Source organism: Natator depressus, chromosome 6 (assembly GCF_965152275.1).
Source record: "Natator depressus isolate rNatDep1 chromosome 6, rNatDep2.hap1, whole genome shotgun sequence".
Lineage (NCBI taxonomy): Eukaryota > Metazoa > Chordata > Testudines > Cheloniidae > Natator > Natator depressus.
This window is the reverse complement of record NC_134239.1, coordinates 40,733,338-40,752,837: the sequence shown is the minus strand read 5'-3', so window position 1 is coordinate 40,752,837 and position 19,500 is coordinate 40,733,338. Positions and strand designations below refer to the sequence as shown.

General features: G+C 40.5%; 1 protein-coding gene across 1 annotated transcript in view; it reads left to right on the top strand.

Moving 5' to 3' along the window:
* Positions 1-1,619: 1,619 nt before the first annotated feature.
* Positions 1,620-19,500, top strand: part of EIF3M (eukaryotic translation initiation factor 3 subunit M) — a 28,621-nt gene continuing 10,740 nt past the window's right edge. Inside the window, exons 1-7 of the mRNA XM_074955112.1 lie at positions 1,620-1,748; positions 3,991-4,123; positions 7,566-7,704; positions 8,637-8,760; positions 9,369-9,463; positions 15,952-16,035; positions 19,036-19,135. Coding sequence (XP_074811213.1) covers positions 1,707-1,748; positions 3,991-4,123; positions 7,566-7,704; positions 8,637-8,760; positions 9,369-9,463; positions 15,952-16,035; positions 19,036-19,135 — 717 coding nt within the window. The 5' untranslated portion in view covers positions 1,620-1,706. The remainder of the gene's footprint in view (positions 1,749-3,990; positions 4,124-7,565; positions 7,705-8,636; positions 8,761-9,368; positions 9,464-15,951; positions 16,036-19,035; positions 19,136-19,500) is intronic.

Below are 19,500 nucleotides of genomic sequence, written 5' to 3'. Positions count from 1 at the left end.
ACGGGACTGTCCCTATAAAAATGGGAAAGCTGGTCACCCTATCCCAGAGCCTTAGGCAGGTGGGGTTGGAGTTTGGAGGGGCGGGTTCTGGGCAGTATGAGTAAAATTATTGGCCCGCTGGGAGGATTTGAGGATTGGCACTGGCCCTAAGGTAAATTGAGTTTGAGACCCCTGCAGTACAAGAATACTGTTTAACCAAGATTGGTTAATAGGAATAGTTTACACAGGCAGCAGTGAACTCTTTAATCTCCCCACCTAGAAATGGTCAGAGGGAAGAAGTTGGAAAAAAGAAGAAAAATTGAAAATGTCTGTATTACTACAATTGAATGCATATAGAGCATGGATATTAGTGAAATGTTCATACAGCAAATACACCAAGCTCATTTACTGAGAGAGCTGTGATAGTTGTCAGTGCAACAGGAACTGCAAAAGTGGATTTTTTAAAGCAGTAACGCTCCATCTCAGCAGTCTGTAATTTTATAGTGACTGGTTATGACCATCTGTACCACATTATCAGGCATCTTGAACCCTTAAATGATGTTGCAGGTGATCCTAAACTTTGTCATGCTATTGATTGTGAATTCTTTAAATACATTTTCATTTAAATAAACTAATTTGAAAACTGAATACCTCCTAAATTTGGGGTCTGTAATTTGGCAAGACTGAAAGAATGCTCTCTCTCCCACTTCATACTTTACCAAAAGACCACCTCTTTGGGCCTATCTGAAGTCTCAGAAGGGTGGGCATAAGTCCACTAAAATGAAAGGCCCACCACCTCATAAGGGAGAGGAGCCACTGAACCCAGAAATCAACTAATTACGTGGGATTACAAATCTGAGAACAGAGACAGGGTGTCATGACTCATAAAAAGAAAATGAGGGAACTGGATGCCCACTGTGGACAATGCCCATTGTTCTGCAAAGGAGTCAGTGGATGCCCTGCAGAGGAATCAGTCCCAGATGCATGAATGATCCAAGGAAGGGAAGAAGTCACCACAATCACTGAGAATCTCCTCATTGATCTGCTCCACGGATTATTGCCAGCTTGGCTAATGGCAGGAGGAGGCAGTCTGGTGACTTTGTGGGGCAACAGATGGGAAGTGCGGAGAGTAGAGGAACAAAGGGTACTTAGAAGTAGAGGGAGAACCGCCACAGGTGTTAGCCTTTGACGAGGGTTATACTGTCTTGCGGGGGGGAAGAGGATGTTTTGGCTTCTGGGAAGGTTAGTTTGGTGGTGGGCTCTGAGTGAGATGCACACATGCGGTGCTGCCACCTCCCCGTGCCCAAAGAGCATCAGGCCCCAAAGGCTGTGCGATGCACACAAAGCCCCTTGGACTGTCTACATTCTCCTTCTGCCTTTGGAGCCGCTAAGGGTCAAGTCTTCCCGCTTATCTCCGCTGCCCCGCGCGCAAGAACGGTTAAGGGAAGTGGGGGCTATCACGGGACTCCCGCAGCTGGGGCTTTACACAACAACCACAGAGCCGGGGCGCTACCGCACCACGTACAGCCGGGGCGAGTCTCCGCGGGTACCTAGCCCTACACGGGGGATCGGCGGCTGTCTAGCGTCCGCCAGTCCCCACAGGGGCAGTGGCAGAGCGGCCAGTACCCCGGAAGCAGACTGTGCGCAGTCCCGGAAATGACGCACCACCACCTTTCCGGTGAGGGTGGCGTGCTCTCTCCGGGCCAGGCAGGGGAGCCGTCGCGGCCATGAGCGTCCCGGCCTTTATCGATATTACCGAGGAGGATCAGGTTAGGGGACTGGGGAAGCCGCGCTGGGTGTCCGCGGTTTGGGCGGTGCAGCCGCCTCTCCTCCGCCTGCACCCGGCTCCCTCCTGGGGCCTCCCCGTGCCGGCTCCGGCCCGCACCGCACCGCGTGTCCGGCTGCTTCCCAGCGTCCCGGGGCGCCGCAGCCGGCAGCGCCAGTGGGCGCCGGCTTCCGTGACTCAAACCCACCGAGTGTCAAGCTGAGGGGCCCGGGGAGGGGGAGCTAGTAGCCGTCCGGCTGTCGGGTGGGGGCAGCGAGCCCGCGGCGCGCCCGGGCTGAGTGACCCGGCACCCTGACGGTTAACGGCCGGGGGAGGGACGCTCGGGAAGCCGCCAGAACCGCCCGCCCCTGTCGCTTGTGCTGCGCGCCCCCGCGATCCCGTGCGTGCCTTGGGGCCTGGGCTGCCTCAGGCCTGTCCCGGGACGGGGGTGGGGTTGGAAAGCGTCAACTGATCTTCCTGCCGGTGTCCCCGTAATCGGCTAGTCAGTTCCAGAGAGAGAGAAGGTGGATGAGGTGATATCCCTTATCCAACCAGCTTCTGTGGGTGAGAAAGACAAGCCCCGAAGAAGAGCTCTGTGTCGCTCTGAGAAAGCTTGTCCCTCTCGCCAACTGTAGTTGGTCCAATGAAAGATATTTCTGCGCCCACCTTGTCCTTAATATCCTGGGACCAACGGGGCTACAATAACACTGCCCATGTGGTCAGTTTCAGTCCATCCTAGAATGGCCCTGATAGCTAGAAGCTGTAACTGATCCTCAGTGCACTGAGCGTGGGGTCTGGTGGATTTCTCATACAAAGCCTTTCTAAAGTCAGAATTAATAATGTACCAGAGCTATATAACTCTTTATCCCAGATGATCCTACAGCACTTTATTGTCCATATCATTTCACCTGTTACTGAAATCTCTCTTAAGATGAAACAAGGTGGTGTTTTAACAGTGCTCAGCAATATGAAACTCTTGAGGACACAAAACATATATATAGTATTGAATGGAAAGTTCAGTTTTATATCATTTTGCTGATATTTAATCTACAAATAATACAGGGTGTTACATTCTTTGTTAAGGACTAAACAATATTTGCAAGACAAACATAAAACATTTCCTGAGACTAGAAAACAAATAAGTGAAGCACTGATGAACATGTTACATACCATTTTCTTTAAATGAATACTGGAATATATTACCCTTGTGCCTGCTGGAGCTCTGTAGACTGTGGGAATAGGAAATTGCAAAAGTTCCATCAAAATGCTTGGGAGCTCCATGAGGCCCTTTAAAATAAACTTTGCTCAAAGTTAGAACACTAAATTTAATGCATTTCTTATGTCTTTGATTAGTTTAAATATTAATTATTTCATCCAATATTGTCTCTTAATCACCTGCTCCCAAATCCCATGCCTCTAACATCTTTTATTTCTCCCTCCCTCCTTCATTCCTCCCCTCGAGTCCTACTTTGAGGAGAGAAAAAAAGAAAGTTAACTCAGATATCCGACATTACTTATTCTTTCAACCTTCTTGGTATTAAAATTGCCATTATGGTGTGCGCTAGCTCATATCTTTGGGCTTTTGCTTCAATCTGTCTTGCTCACTTTCTGAAGGCTTTTAAAAAAATATTTAAGTTCTGCAAAATAAACAAACATTGAAAATACTCTCAAACCACAGAGACTAGAAATTTGTGGCATGAATGTCTAGTAACAGGTCTTCAAACATTGAATCCAAAATCTCTTAATATATTGTGGGGTTCTGAAATGTACTTTTCAGTTATTTCTTAAGTAATACCATGTTTATTTAATTTTGATCCTTGACATAAATTCTTTTGAAAACATTTTTATCTTTGTATTGCACTAGCACCTAAAGGTCGCAATCAGATCAGGACCCTATGGTGCTAGTCGCTGTACAAACGTATGTCTTCAAAGAGCTTATACTCTTGTCATTTAGTAAAGTGTTGGATTGGAAAGTTAAGGTATAGGCCTTGTCACCAAGGAGGAGGTATGTTCTCAGATTGTTAGCTACTTTGAGGTAAAATCCTAGAGAAGGCAAGGCATTTGTAGTTTTCACACAAGACTGAGGGAACCAGCTAACTGTCTTGCTTTTTACTAGGATTTTACCTCAAGTTAGCTAATTTGAGTTAAAAGCACACCTTTTCATTCAAGTGAAGACCGCCAATAAGATGTTGCTAGTAGTATGTACATTTGTATTAGTTTCTTTAGTTTCTTTATTTCTTTAAAAGGCTGCAGAACTTCGAGCTTATCTGAAATCTAAAGGAGCTGAGATCTCCGAAGAGAACTCTGAAGGTGGACTTCACAGTGACTTGGCTCAGATTATTGAAGTCTGTGATGTATGTCTAAAGGAGGATGATAAAGGTTTGTGTCTTTGAAAGTCTTGATTAGCATATTCAGGAACTTTATGATGACTGAGCTTGTGAGTCACCTTAAGTTACACAGAGCACTTGCACGGCAGAGAGACCAAGAGAGAGAGTACGCATAGGAAGGTCATTATGCATTAAGGAGGATTTTCAGAAGTGTTCAGTGTTGCGCCCATTTGAAATCAGTGGTAAAACGCCTGTTGAATTAAATGAGAGCAGAGCTAGGCCAGTGCTGGGAGTTTTTGAAAATCCAACCCTAAATTTTTAAAGGGACCAGCCTATACAAGAACATTAATTTTTGTCAGTAATAGAAGAATCCCAGCTGGGAACTTTGAAACTGCTATGTACTGAGGTTATTCACCTACAGTGAAAGTGATATGATACCATACTCACCCTGTCCTTGGCTGGTGTAAATTCACAAATAGACTTAGAGGCCATGTAAGGCAGTGTTTAGTCTCTGCGGCACATGGTGTAGTGGTCTGTGGGAGTTAAGCCATTCTTTCCCTCCTCTCTTTGAATCTGCATAATGCAGACACAAAAGAAGACAAAATAAATCATTTGCACAGACACCCTCTCAGATAACTGTTGGCAAGGTTTGGAAACCTGTTCCATGGCCTTCACTACATAAAGACTCATACATGAACACACTGTATTCAGTAGAAGTGTCAACATTATTACAGTACAACAGGCTCTTGTTAACCCACAAAAGGGCAGAATTTCCCACAGTGGTGAAGAAATGTGTTTCCTTCAGTGTGGTAGTTCAAACAAGGCAAAATGTGTCTGTATTCAGTCCTGTCTCTTGATGACATGCAGTTCCTTTTGAAGAAATGGGAAATATAGTTTGGACCCTTATATAAATCCGTGGTACTCCCACATCTTGAATACTGCGTACAGATGTGGTCCCCTCATCTCAAAAAGGATATACTGGCATTAGAAAAGGTTCAGAAAAGGGCAGCTAAAATGATTAGTTTCAGAGTAGCAGCCGGGTTAGTTTGTATCCGCAAAAAGAAAAAGAGTACTTGTGGCACTTTAGAGACTAACAGATTTATTTGATGCATCCGATGAAGTGAGCTGTAGCTCACGAAAGCTTATGCTCAAATAAATGTGTTAGTCTCTAAGGTGCCACAAGGATTCCTTTTCTTAAAATGATAAGGGGTTTGGAATGGGTCCCATAAGAGAAGAGATTAAAGAGGCTAGGACTTTTCAGCTTGGAAAAGAGGAGACTAAAGGGGGATATGATAGAAGTATATAAAATCATGAGTGGTGTGGAGAAAGTGAATAAGGAAAAGTTATTGTTCCCATAATATAAGAACGAGGGGCCACCAAATGAAATTAATGGGTAGCAGGTTTAAAACAAATGAACGGAAGTTCCTCTTCACTCAGCACAAGTCAGCCTGTAGAACTCCTTGCCTGAGGAGGTTGTGAAGGCTAGGATTGTACCAGGGTTTAAAAGAGAACTGGATAAATTCATGGAGGTTAAGTCCATTAATGGCTATTAGCCAGGATGGGTAAGGAATGGTGTCCCTAGCTTCTATTTGTCCGAGGTTGGAGATGGATGGCAGGAAAGAGATCACTGGATCATTACCTGTTAGGTTCACTCCCTCTGGGGCACCTGGTATTGGCCACTGTCGGTAGACAGGATACTGGGCTGGATGGACCTTTGGTCTGACCCAGAATGGCCATTCTTATGTTCTTATGACTGTGTCTGAGATGGGTGATTAATCGTGTACAAAACCAATTTCCATTTAAAAAGTAAGTGGTGAAATAAGATTTGTTGCTGGTTAAGAGCAGGGGGAGCCATTCAAGTAGGTAGCAGCATAACTTTAAGAAGAATGAGGAAATTTGATGCAAGTAACTGTTAACGTTGAGGGTAAACTAAATCAGTTAACCTTGCCCTAGAAATGTAACGTCTTCTGAGACCTTTCGACAGGATGCAGTACTAATTGCAATAAATGTTAAGTGTACTATGGCTCTTACCTGAGTTTCTGTGCATCCTATATTCTAAATTATTCTTTGTATATGGCTATATCTTTTAGGTGTGACAAAATCGATAGCCGATGTGCCTGTCTTATTTGAAAGGGTGAGGATTCATTTAGGGATGAATATTTATGAATATTGATCATTTAGCATCTTGCAGCAGACAAATGCATGTAAAATATATGGACAGACCCCATAATTCTGTAGCCAGAATGACCATACTTTTTTAAACTGAAGTAGCCTTATTTGGAGAAGATTGTATTCATAATAGTCTGCCATGCTTGTCATGGGGAAGCTAATATTTTTTTTTACATTGCTTTTTGGGGTGTACAGTTAATCCCAGAAGATAAATATTGGGAACGCTCATCTCCATTTTGGCATTCCAGTGAGTCTGGTGAATTGGAATATTACAGTGATCTTTTTATTGGACATCAGGGTATTTGAGATTAAAAATAGTTTGCAAGGACTGGGCGAACCAGGGGATTTGCTACTCCAGTGTAGATAGTGATGGAAAGTTGTTGCAAACTCTTGGCTGCTCAGTAACCAAGGTGCTCTTGGGTCTGTGTTGTCATGAGCAGGTGTCCATAGCACAAACTGCAGCTATGGCTGCCATTAATTGGCACCCTTGTTGGCAGTCTCAATGAGAATCATATTCTTTGTAGGTTCTTGTACAGCTCTTATCACTATTATTTGAGTGCCTTCCAGTTGTGCATTAAGCAATGTAATAAACATTTGTCACATGTAGTTAATTTTCCTCTTATCTTCTCCCCTGGGGGGGCGGGGGGCGGGAGTGAAGGGGGGATTGTGTTTGCAGTGTAGTGTTTTGGTACGTTTTTAAAATATATATGGACATGTCACTGTATGTTTGTTAGAGCAGACAAGTCAAAGTGCACCTTGCACTTGCAGAGGAAATGAGCTTTATTGATGGTCCTTAGTTTCTGTGGGAGTTCGTTCTACGGTCTGGGACTGACTCCTGAAAAAGCTTTGTCTTTGGCAGATCAGCTTTACTCTTGTGATAAAGTACCATTGTGCCTGAGGTACAGAGTTGTTGATCATAGTCCTCATTCTGAAATTTTAGGCAATCTTTTAGATGTGCTGAACCCAAGCCATTGAGTGTTTTGAAGATAGGGATGGAGATCTTTTAATTTACATTGGCTTCCCATAAAATATCGAGATTGATGTCATGGAGACCAAATTCTCTTTCCACCCTAGAAGGGGAAAATAAATAGGGTTGAGATACGCTGGCAGGGGATTGATTGCAGGTTAAACTGAGCTGCTGTCACACACATTATATTTGTCCAGTTTAATAACTGATTTTGTAAAAAGCCTATGGGGCTGGAATTGCCCTTTTCCAGTATGTCATGGGGAGACAAAATAAGCATTAGTGGCAGGAGCATTTCTAGCACTGATGAAGTAATTGTTGCCTGTAGTGTTAAGCTGATGCATGTTTTGTTTATGTATAGATGTTGAAAGTGTAATGAACAGTGTAGTATCTCTGCTTCTTATCCTGGAACCTGACAAACAAGAAGCTTTGATTGAAAGCCTGTGTGAGAAGTTGGTAAAATTTCGGGAAGGCGAGCGTCCATCTCTGAGGCTGCAGCTGTAAGTATCCCTTAGGGATCAGGGGAACTAAAATATTTTATAAAATATCCTTCCTTTCAGGAGGAGGGATAGTCGTGTGTGTGTTTTGGTTTGTTTTTAAGCACAGGCCTAGGAATTTGAAAACTGGCTTCTATTGAATCTTTGTACATGTGTGACCTTTGCATTTTTGTCACCTTTTTGCCTCTTTTCCCCCATCTGTGGGGATACCTACCTACCTCACTGGGATGTTCTGAGGCTAAATTTATTAATGTTTTTAGAGTGCTTTGAGATCTTCTGATGGAAGGTGCTATAAAACAGTAAGCCATTGTCATCTCTGTCCCAGCACTGAGATGAGGGTGGTTAAAGCCCTGTGCGGATACAAAATTTATATCCGTGGCTATCCGCGGAGCTGCAGGGCTATAGCAACAACGAGCAAGAACAGCAGGCTCACCGGCAGCTGTCCCTGGTTACACCAGTATGCGCAAGCAACTCGCATATTCCTGGACTGCTGTGTGGAAGGGACTCTTGTCTGGTAGCGTGCAAGCCACACACTAGTGCGACCAGGGATAGCTGCCAGTGAGCCTGGTGTCTGGCTCAATGGATGGGGCTGGGGACAGCCCAGCCGCACCGGAGCAGCTGCCCGGGCTGGGTGCTGGCTCCTACAAGTGGTGGCCCAACCTGCTGCTGCTTTTGCTGCTGCAGTTCTTGACCCAGTTGCTGGCCATGGCCGCGCTGGTCTCACTCGTTGTTGCTAGAGCCCATCAGCTCCGCGGATATCTGCTTTATATCCGTGGATATAAATTTTGTATCCACACAGGGCTCTAATGGTGGTTAGACAGATTTACATTTTATATACTAGTACACATGTCAGTGGACACATTGGTGTCTGTACATATTCACCTCATTAATTGCCAAACCTGCTAGGGTTAATTGATTTGTTCTTTGTGGTTTAGGCTGAGCAATCTCTTCCACGGTATGGATAAGAATACTCCTGTGAGATATACAGTCTACTGCAGCCTTATTAAAGTGGCCTCAGCATGTGGTGCCATTCAGTACATTCCAAATGAACTAGATCAGGTAATTGATGTGGTGTCACTAGTTATTTTCTATATTAACTGTACGCGGGTAGTCAGAGGTAATACATAGTGGCTATCACTATTAAAAATTATCAAGCTCAATTGGAATAAAAAGCAAATTTTTAATTGTGGTTTTTGACCTTTTAAAAGTTTTTGTCCCTACAATCGAAGTCAAACTGCTCTTCATAGCAAACTAGAAAGTAAACATCTCTCCCTGATGTTAAACACATCAGATCTGTCTGAGCTTTGTTTGAATATGCAGGGTGTGGGAAAAGTGCTGTAACCAGCTTTGGGACACTAGTTTGCCTCCTGATGTCCCTCACTATGGAGGCAGAGATCTGTAAGCCCACTCTCCTCCTTTAGGAAGAGGGTGCGAGGTACTGATTTCTGGCCCTCCAGTGGTGCACTTTCCTGATTTTTGGACTGTGGAGTGAATACCCAGAAGAGCCAGACAGGGATCTCTGGGAAAGATCCTTTCCGTCATTCTTTTTCCTCTTCAGGAGAGCCTGGGCAGTGTTTAAGTGGGCAGTGTTTGTAGTTCTAATGTTAACAGTCAGATTACTCTTCAGAAAACGTTTGCAACACTTTTTTAAATTGTTTTCTATGAAGGTTCGAAAGTGGATTTCTGACTGGAATCTCAGCACAGAGAAAAAACATACTCTTCTGAGACTGCTGTATGATGCATTGGTGGACTGCAAGAAGAGGTATGTTGAGTTAAATAAGAGACTAGAGAATTTCAGTAGTTTTAAATTAGTATATAGTGTGAGATTTGGGGGGGAAATCGTTTTTCTTTACACTATTCTTTACTGTAAATCTTTTAAATCTCATTGAATACATCTGGACGTACTTTTATTACATCTTAAACTAGTATTTAAGAGCTCTTTTAATTTTAAGTTAAACCGTTTTTTCTTAGAAGATACTAAAGTTAGTGGGTTGATTGAAAGCTATAAACTTACAAAAGTAAAACTTTTGCTTTCCTTCTCGAAATGATAGCATTATGCCAAATTTATTGTTTAATTGAGCTTTGATGTTTTAAAATGTGTGTGGTGCCATCTCTATTGTTCAGTTGGTTGGGGGAGTGTCTATTAATCAAAGTTATCACAATCAGTCTGCTGTTATAAACATTACCTTTGAGACAAAGCTTTGCACTAGACATGGGAATTAATGTTAATATAATACCTGCTGAATTGTTTTAAAAAATCATTGGGGATCATAATAGGAGTCTGATCTAATGAAGCAGGCTGACCAAAATAATTTGACATTTTATGTAATTCTGTACAGTCTACCTGCAAATTAATTTGTGTTTAATAAATTGACAGCAGCTCTTGTTTGTACACGTCAGCATAACTCTTTACATTTACTGATAAGAAAGGATAAACAAGAGACACAAACCTTGCCTTCACAAAAGTAAACTTTTTTTCATTCAGATTTAAATAAAGAATTGTTACACAACAGTTTCAGGATTTTTGGTATGTTTTTAACACTCATTTCCTTTATGTAGATGGACAGCCCTCTTTATCTTTGTGGACAAGCAGGCATCTTATTTTACTATACTTAGTATCACAGCCCCTCAGAATATTATGCACACACTTTCGGTATCCCTCTCCTTCGCTTACTTAAAAAGGACTTGAGGTTATTAAAATATTTCTAATTAATGGTTTGAGGTTTTGGTCAGTTTTTTGGGAGGACAGCGTGATTGTGATGGTTTTTGCTACATGCCCTCCTGCAAGAAGAGGGCAAAAAATATTGTATTTAAATGAATCTTTGAGAGGAATGATTTTCAGTTTGTATAAACTGCTAGATTTCACATATGACAACCAGGGATCAACTACTCATGGGTTCCACTGGTCATGGATGTTGGGAAACTGCTATGTTGGCTCTCACTCGGGGGATCCTGCCCTAAATTGGGGTAAGGCTCCCAAGAGTGGCTAAGTTGGTATCAGGGATGATTTACAGTGATATTGTGGTGTAAAATTGCCTTCAATGTAGCCAAGGATCTGAGCCATAATCTTCATTCAACTTCTTATTCGTTCAGCCATTTTCACTAGAATACTTTTTCAAGGGTGAGACTATATAGCAGTTCTCAGGTGGCCAAAATAATACTTATACATTCTTTGAGAGGTTAACCAAAGACCTTGTATGTAATGAAGAGTCTATGCTTTATGTTTGGAAAGTACTGAGTTAATATACATTTCTACTCTGTAAAAACTGCTTATTCCAATGGAATTATAGAGCCCTATGTTTTTCTAAAGCAAAACGATAATTAGCTGACTGCAAACATTACAAATGTTATTAAAAATAAGCCAAGATATAAAGGATCATCCATTTAAGTCATCTAATTAAAAGAAAAGCTATTTGCAATCGAACTAGCTTGCTTTTCCATTATCGTTTTCAAATTCCACCTGTAGATCTTTGAATTGAAGAGGAAGTTAACAAATTGGCTCCAATTCTTTTAAACAGTTAACTGTTTCTAACTTGGCTAGTTATCAAATCTGTATATGAATTAATTTTCTTTAAATTGTCTTGTTTTTGGTAATGTATTCTACTTTACCACCAAAATTGTAAAAAATATCTGCACTATAGAGTTAAGCATTAAAATATCTTTCACAAACTCCTGCATGCATGGCACTACCATCTGGGTCAGTGCAGAGTTTGCAATCAATAGGGCAATTTTTCAGAGCACCTTATTCTTCTTAGGGGAAAGAAAATAAAGAGTGACCTTTGACCTAGATCATTCTCCTGGATCAATGGGCAGGCACTATCTGCAATACTCTGAGAAACTCAAAGCAGCATTCCAGCCTTAGCATTCAGGAATGTTGCTAGACCCAGCAGTATGAGAAGATAAATGGGAATGGAAAAATTAAGTGATAAAGTCATACTTCAGTTACTTTGTCTGTTTTTAAACAAAGGAAATGGAGAAATAATTATTTAGGAGACTTGAAGTTTTTAACTTTCTGATTTCTCACCGGCTGTTGTAAGATGGATTGATATGTATAGCTAATGGATCTTCCATAGTGTATGACCATAGAGTGTACAGTTCCAGTAACTTCTGAAGGCTACTTTAAATATAGATGTTAAACATGCACACTTCCATCCCACAGTAATAAGTGAGACTCCTGCTACTTTCGGGTGGAAGTTTCCTATTTCTAGTGTTCAAGAATCATTGGCCGTCCTTGGAGTAAGAAAATAATATTAATTTTTCCACGGTGAACTGAGGAAAATTGGGAGATGGCAGGGGTTGCCTTATTGCTGAGATCTTTATTGGTAGCTGAATTTTGTTGGGGAGATGGTTTTTTCCCCCCTGCTCTGTGTGCCTCTTCCTGCAGAGATTCTCCAGTGGAGCTCTGTGCCTTAGCTGCTGCTGCACCTAGCGCTTACCCAGCTGTAGCAGAGTGAAACTGCTTGGCATAGCAGACTCTCCTCTCTTCCAGTCTGCTGGTGCTCCCAAGGAAGCACTCAGCACAGATCTTGCAAGATCATTAGTTGTATCCTCCCACTGAATTTTTAAAATGTAGAGTGACTTGTGATTTCCAAATCTTGTTTAAACCCCCCTATATACTCTGTTCCCCTTCTCACCTCTCTGTTGTTCCTGGTTTCAGCCACCTCCTTCCCATTGACTTTTTGTCTAATTATGCATCTAGATTGGCCAGTGCAGCTGAAAGTATTTGCCTGGGTCATCTTTCCAGAAGAATATCAAAAATACGAGTGTGCACAACACAGGAGATATACGGCATTGTAGAGAGCTTTTGTAAAATGTTGACATTTATGTTGCCACGTTCAGCACCCAAATTTATATCCACGGTCCAAAATTGAACTGAATTAAATAGGGCAGAAATGTCTGCTGTACTTGTTCTATGGGAATGTAAAAGATTGGAGGGGAGGGAGTTTAATTTCTTGAAATTCTTAATTTTGCATTTTCTGGAAGTACAAGTGAAAAATCTTTTGTTTTCTAAAAAGTGAGCGGCAAATATTTTCTCTAAAATGAGCTAAATGCCCTATAGCAAGGATAAGAGCAAGGCTCTATTGTTCCACAGCAAGCTTGTCTTAAATTCTGCAGCAGATCAGATCAATTCAAAATAGAGGTTTATGTTAAATATGAAAATATTACAACCAGAACAGTATTCTTCATGAGTTTTAATTTTAGTTTAGTTTCTAATTTTTTCACTTTCAAAGTGCTGCAGAATTGAAAATAATTTATTGGTGGAGAAGCTGGAAATCTTGGCAGGTGGGTGGAAAACGGCGCTTTTGGCAGCTGGGAAGTTGTAGGAGGCAGTTTGAGATAAGCACACTAGCTGGATGTATCTACTAAAATGATCAGCAATTAAATAAAAAGAAAAGGAGTACTTGTGGCACCTTAGAGACTAACCAATTTATTTGAGCATGAGCTTTCGTGAGCTACAGCTCACTTCATCGGATGCATCCGATGAAGTGAGCTGTAGCTCACGAAAACTCATGCTCAGATAAATTGGTTAGTCTCTAAGGTGCCACAAGTACTCCTTTTCTTTTTGCGAATACAGACTAACACGGCTGTTACTCTGAAACCAGCAGTTAAATAGTTAACATTGTTGCCATTTGAGGCCTTGTCTTTGTTGCTAAAATAGATGCATGTATAGGGCTGACCTCAGCAAGTTTGCCGGATGTTAAAACTAAAGTATCTAGTCTTCAGTGTGTAACTTGGGATCTCTCAGGTGCTTTAGTAAAAACGTATGTTTTTTAGCAGTGAAGGCAAGGCCTAAATTTTCATAACTAGGTTTTATAGGTAGCAGCTTTCTGAGATGTGTGGGGCAGTTCATGCCTCTCAGCCATTATTTCAGGTTGTCTACACACAGTAAACCTCATCTTAAATTGATTCATTGTGTCTTCACTAGGTGTTTGTTTATGCTGGTTCACTGCGTTGATGTACCTTTGCCAGTGCAAAAATCTCTAATGTAGGCACTGCCTTAGGGCTAGTCTACATGCAAACAGGTACTACGTTGGCCATAACAACTTAAACCACTTGTCTTCCAAAATAAGTGTTCACACACATGCATGAAAATGCCTAGATAAGCTTTTAATTTATACCTTTTGTTAATTTGGTGTAAGTTTGTGTGTAGACTAGCTCTTATGCAGACAGCACTTCATCAGTTGATTTTCCAAAGGTGAGCCACCTGTATTCACAACCATAAAGGGCTAGAATCTTACTTTTTTTTTTTTTTTTTTTTTTAAATTAAGCTTTGATCATGGAATAAAATTCTGCAGCAATAGCAGTTCTGTGGCAAATTCCGCTGCGTACACAACACCTTGGGCAAAAGAGGTGTTTTCCCATTTCATCCATCGCCAGATTGAATCAGCTATCTCTTGCTTCCCATCATGCCAGAATTCTGCGGGAGCTTGAAGCCTCTTCTTATAGAGGATCTAATAAGTGGCAGCTTTGTAAGGTGTCTTCTTGAATATTATTTTCCTTAATAATAACATAATGCAAAAAAGAAGAGTGCTATAAAAATACAAAAACACTTCTCACCTGAGCCCCCTATGGGCTAGCCATATGTGGCTGGTATCACAACACTGCCTGGGGTGATTACGATTCATTACTCAGTTTCTGCCCTTTCTGACTTGTTCAGAGTTCATGGTTAAAGGTAACTAGTTATATGCTGACTATACTGCTAAACCTTGCAATCTGAGGCTTTCCATTAATAAAAATCTACTTGTTTCATTTAAGAACACATTAGAATATCTGCAGATTTATCACAGAAGGAAATCCACAGTGCCTGGAATTGCTCTAAAGGAAATGTTCAGATTTTCATGTTACAAAAATACTCTGAGACTCTGAAGGTTAGAATAATCAGTTTGAGCTTCTTACTAACAGGCAAAATAGAGCAGATTGATAAGGGATCCCCAGTGTTATGTGTAGAGGGAAGGAGGGGAGAAGGAATCTTTTTCATGAATGTATTAGACACTTTTCAGAAAAGTGCATGAATTAGTATCCTCCTTACTGAGATTTGGTTCCAAATGTAGATTAGCCCCTTCAAAGCAAGTAGTAAGATAGTTTCAGGAGAGAGTTGTTAGTGATTTCATGGGTAGAAATCACAAAATTGGTTAAATTCTGTTTGTTGGTAATGTCGTCCAGGTCTCAGTGACTCATTCAGAAGGTTTGCGTCATTAAAGAAAAGGTCAAACCTTCTGTCCATGTGGAAAGCCGCTTCTCTTATTTTGATAGTGTAGTTATACCTTCTGAAAGGTGACTATAGAAATGGTATTATATCGGTCTATGCTGAAGCTTTTGTGAAACCTCCAGCAGTTGGTGGCTTCGCTACAGCTAGCAGTGGTGAAATCACTAGCATATACATCAATCACTGGTGTGTTTACTATTCCATCATCTAATTAGGAACTGGTCTGCACTAGCATTGCCATTTTTGATAGTGCTGGTAGGATGTTGTTTAAAAAAAAAAAAAAAAAAAAAAAACCCACCAAAACCTTCAATGTAGACAAGACCACAGCTTTCCATCTCAAGTCTCACTCAGTTTACTTGTAAAGATTTTTTCTAAAGGTAAGCCTGGCAAACCAAAGCTGAGTTCTATCTGACTTCCGCATCATGACCAATAATAAAAATTCTGCAATTGGAACTTAATTGTGTGAATGTGAGTGAGAGAACAATCTGGCTCACCCTCAGCTTTATTTGCTTTGCTAGATTTACAGGAGCAAAAAGTAGTCAAAACTTAATTTTGACACTAAAGTCAGTAGATGTCATTCTGAATGCTCACAGAACAGATCTGTTAAGTAAGAAGGTGCTGCTTTTACATAGTCACTTTTCTGACCATAAATGCTCTTTAAATATGCCATCTTGCATTTTGAAGTAAACTGTGCAGTACTACTTATTCTGCAGTGATTAGATCCAGATGTGTGTAAAAAGAGTGTTCTAGTGAATCACGTGAAGCGGTTCCCAGCTAGGAAAGCTTTCCATAACTAGCAGGTAATTTATCAGTTTAAGAGAATGAAATGAAGGGTGAAGATAAACATTTTGTAAAACCACAATTGAATGAATACATTTAGCTAATTTGTCCTCTTCACTGCAATTAATATTGATCACATCCTTTCAAATACAATTTCAGGTGAACTATAACTTCATAATGGCGTTATTTAAATATTTGAGTAGCTTGTAATTATTTTTCAGCATTCCTGAGGTAACACTTTTTTCTCTCCCCTCCCCCCATAGTGACTCTGCAGCCAAAATAATGGTGGAACTGTTGGGAAGTTACACAGAGGATAATGCTTCCCAGGCTAGAGTTGATGCTCACAGGTAATATGAAACTCTTGGATTTCCTTGAAGGTCACTTGTAATGCAGTAATTGTATGGTTATGTGCTTAGTGCCCCAAATAATGAGAGCATTGAACAGTCAGTTGCACAACTGACTTTTAAACGCCAAAGCTTTGTTAAACCCCACAAAGCATGTTCCGCTGATTCCTTTGCGAGTCTTCCTACCTTTCAATATTTTGTTGGTCTCAAACCGCACGGGATTGCGCTGGCTTGTTGCTGGAGGGTTAGAGGTCAGGAAGTACTTGTCGGCAGCAGAGGGAACGGCATGTTTTTATGAAGGATGAAATACTCTTTTAAAATTATCTACTTCTTATAAAAGGCCATTTTTCTGAGCTTTCACCACTCCCCAGAGGGTATGCTGGGAGGTCTCATGGAGTGCAAGACACCATTCCATGGCTTTGGATAACAAAGAAAGAAGGTTATAAAGGTTATATTCAAAATATTGTGAAAAGTGTCATCCTTGCTATTGAGTTCATTCAGTGTAGTGTCTTATTGTTATGGGATACTCTTAAGTAGTACCTGCTGGTCACCTTCATTGCTCTCGCTGAGTAAATTACCATACATTGATTCTTATGCAATAAATTGAGGAAGTTAATTTTTTGTAGCGGATGCTGTAGTTCAATTTTGTTCATAAATTGATTTAATCCTAACATCTTCTGGAGATTGTGAGCAAATAGGGTCATACCGTGCCCATTTTTCTGTGAGTACCCGTAGATTTAAACATTTTGGTCACACATACATCAAAGCTAACAAAAACTTTTGATATATGTGATAACCTTATTACATTTGGGGAATGTAGCATTCCCTCAGATCTACTCAGTAAAGTTATTTAAATTCAGAATATTAACAAGAACAGCTACATGGATCACCACAATATGGATCACTAGAAAATCCTTCACCTAGAATGTGATTAACGGAGATGTGTAGCTAATCACAGCTCACAATCCTGAAACCAATTTGAGATGCAGAGGACATAGCTCTCCAGGATCTCAGTCCAGTGCCTTAAACATAAGCATGCCTCTTTTCTCTGGCAGGTATCTGTTTCATTCTGTGCACAGGATGCTATAGAACAAACAGCATGTGATCGTGTAATTAAAGACTTATTGTAGCACATGTGAGAGGGCTGAATTCTTGCAACAATTCTAACTCTTGAGTGCTTGACTTTTCAGCTTTAATGTTTTTCAAAAGTAGCATTTTTATGTAATTTCCCCCTCTCTTAAAAAGCAAACTTTTTAAAAAGAAGTACATCATCTGTTATCTTATTTGTAAAATGGGTGAATGTTGCCTGACTGTCTCCTAAGTTAGAGATGTGAGGCCTTGCTCAGCAATAATGGTTGCAAAGTGCATAGAATTAATAACTACCAGTGGGAGAACCAGAACTAACTCATGGTCTCCTCCTGGTTTCCAGCCCAACCCATCTTGGTCTCTTCCTTCCAAAATGCTCAGTGTGGGGGTTAGGAGCATGCTCAGTTTAGTTAGCATGTTTGGAGATTTTAGCACTAACAAGCTCTACTGAGCATGTGCAAATTGTGATTTTTTTTCAGAGTCTTTTAAGTCTGCCAGATCTGTGTGTGTTTTCACAGGAAGAGTAGAAATGCACCTCTCTGACCATAAGATTCTCCCCTGCCATGTTTCAAGTTCTTGTTCTGAAGCATGGAAATACTAGAGTTTTTCAGCAGAACAGCTGGGTTGGGGGGGATAACGTTGTCAAAACTATCTATTTTTCTTAATCTTGTTCTCTAAAATGGCTGAACTGTTTTCACTGAAATAGGGGGGCAGGGGAGGGATTCAGTCTGAGCAAGAGACCTGGCATGGGAATTTTCAGCCAATATGATTAAAGTTTGGCAAAATTAGAGCATCTGAAAATAAGTTTTCATAATAGAGAGTGTTAGGCAATCTTAACTATAGTCATTGATACCGGATCTGCTTATATTACTGAATTAACATTTGTATACTTACTAGCACCAAATACCCATATCTATGTACAAAAAACATACCCTAAAGACCAAACTATCATACCAGATACTTGTTTCTGCTTGTGTATTATAGTCTCGTGGCCAAGTACTTTTGTTCTTACCTGTTAGCAGTGTTGAGAAGAGAGGGGTGGCCTTGAGGTTAAGGCATTCAGATATAGGATCAGTCCTGCCCTATCACAGACTTCCTGGGTGACCTTGGGCAAGTCACTTAATTTTTTCATGCCTCACTTCTCTATCTGTAAAGTGAGATAATCCTAATACTTCTTTGCGTCCACTTGTTTTATTTGTCTTGTTTTTTCAGACTGTGAGCTTTTCCAGGCATGGACTGTCTTTTACAGTAAATGAAAAGTGCCTGATGCAATGGGATTACAATCACGGTTGGGACTTCTAAGCCCTAGTGTAATGCTAATATTATCCTAAAACTTGGTTGGTTACTTGTAAATATAATTACTAAACATGCAGTTCAACAAAAAGTGTTTTTTCAGGAGTTATAGAAACTTCATAGGATTGTTTAAAGTTTTTAGCTGCAACTAATAAATTATGGACCTTAATATGTTTAAGCTTCTTGGTGTTCGTTCTGCTTTGTGTCACATGTCTGAGTCTAATCCATCTTCCCAAAGTGACTTGGTTCTATGAAGCTTATAGGTGATATTAAATTATTATATATGGGTAAATTATCTTTAAGTTACGTAAGGGAATAAAAACCAAGTCCATAGCTAAAGCACAGGATAGGAAGATTTGATCTGGTTCCTTTTTTATGCTCTGACATAGATTTTCTTTATGATGTTGGACAAATCACTGTGACTTTGTTTTCCCCTTCTTTAAAATGGGAGTTAAAAATACTTCCATATTCACAATGGTGATGCGAGCCTATTGTTTTTGAATAATTTGGTAAACATTTTGAGATTCACTAGAAAGCACTGTGGAAGTGCACAATAAATATTTTAATTTAATTGGCAGTGCATTTATTTATTGTAGCCCATGTGTACTTTCCTTCCCTAATTAGATGTATTGTCCGAGCACTGAAGGACCCAAATACCTTTCTCTTTGACCATCTTCTTGCCTTAAAACCAGTGAAATTTTTGGAAGGAGAACTTATCCATGATGTAAGTAACTTTGTTTTTCAGAAAAGTTGTTTTGACATCTCCTGAGTGGGTTTTTTTTGTTTGTTGATTTAATCTATTTTGAAGTTGACTTACTTCAGCTGCATCCTATGCAAGAACAACAACCATTGGACTGCAAGAGATGCTTGAGCAAGGGGTTAATTAAAAAATGTATTTGCGATTTGTTTTCTGAGACTAATTGTAAGAAAAGGGTACAAATCTAATTTAAGATGATGAATATGATCTTCACAGATAATCACTAAAGCAAGTGCATTTTGGGTAAGGAAATCTTGTCACTAAGATCCAAATTTTGCCATCAGATACATAGGTAGGCTTTGGGAAAACAAGCTCAAGACAAATTGTCCATT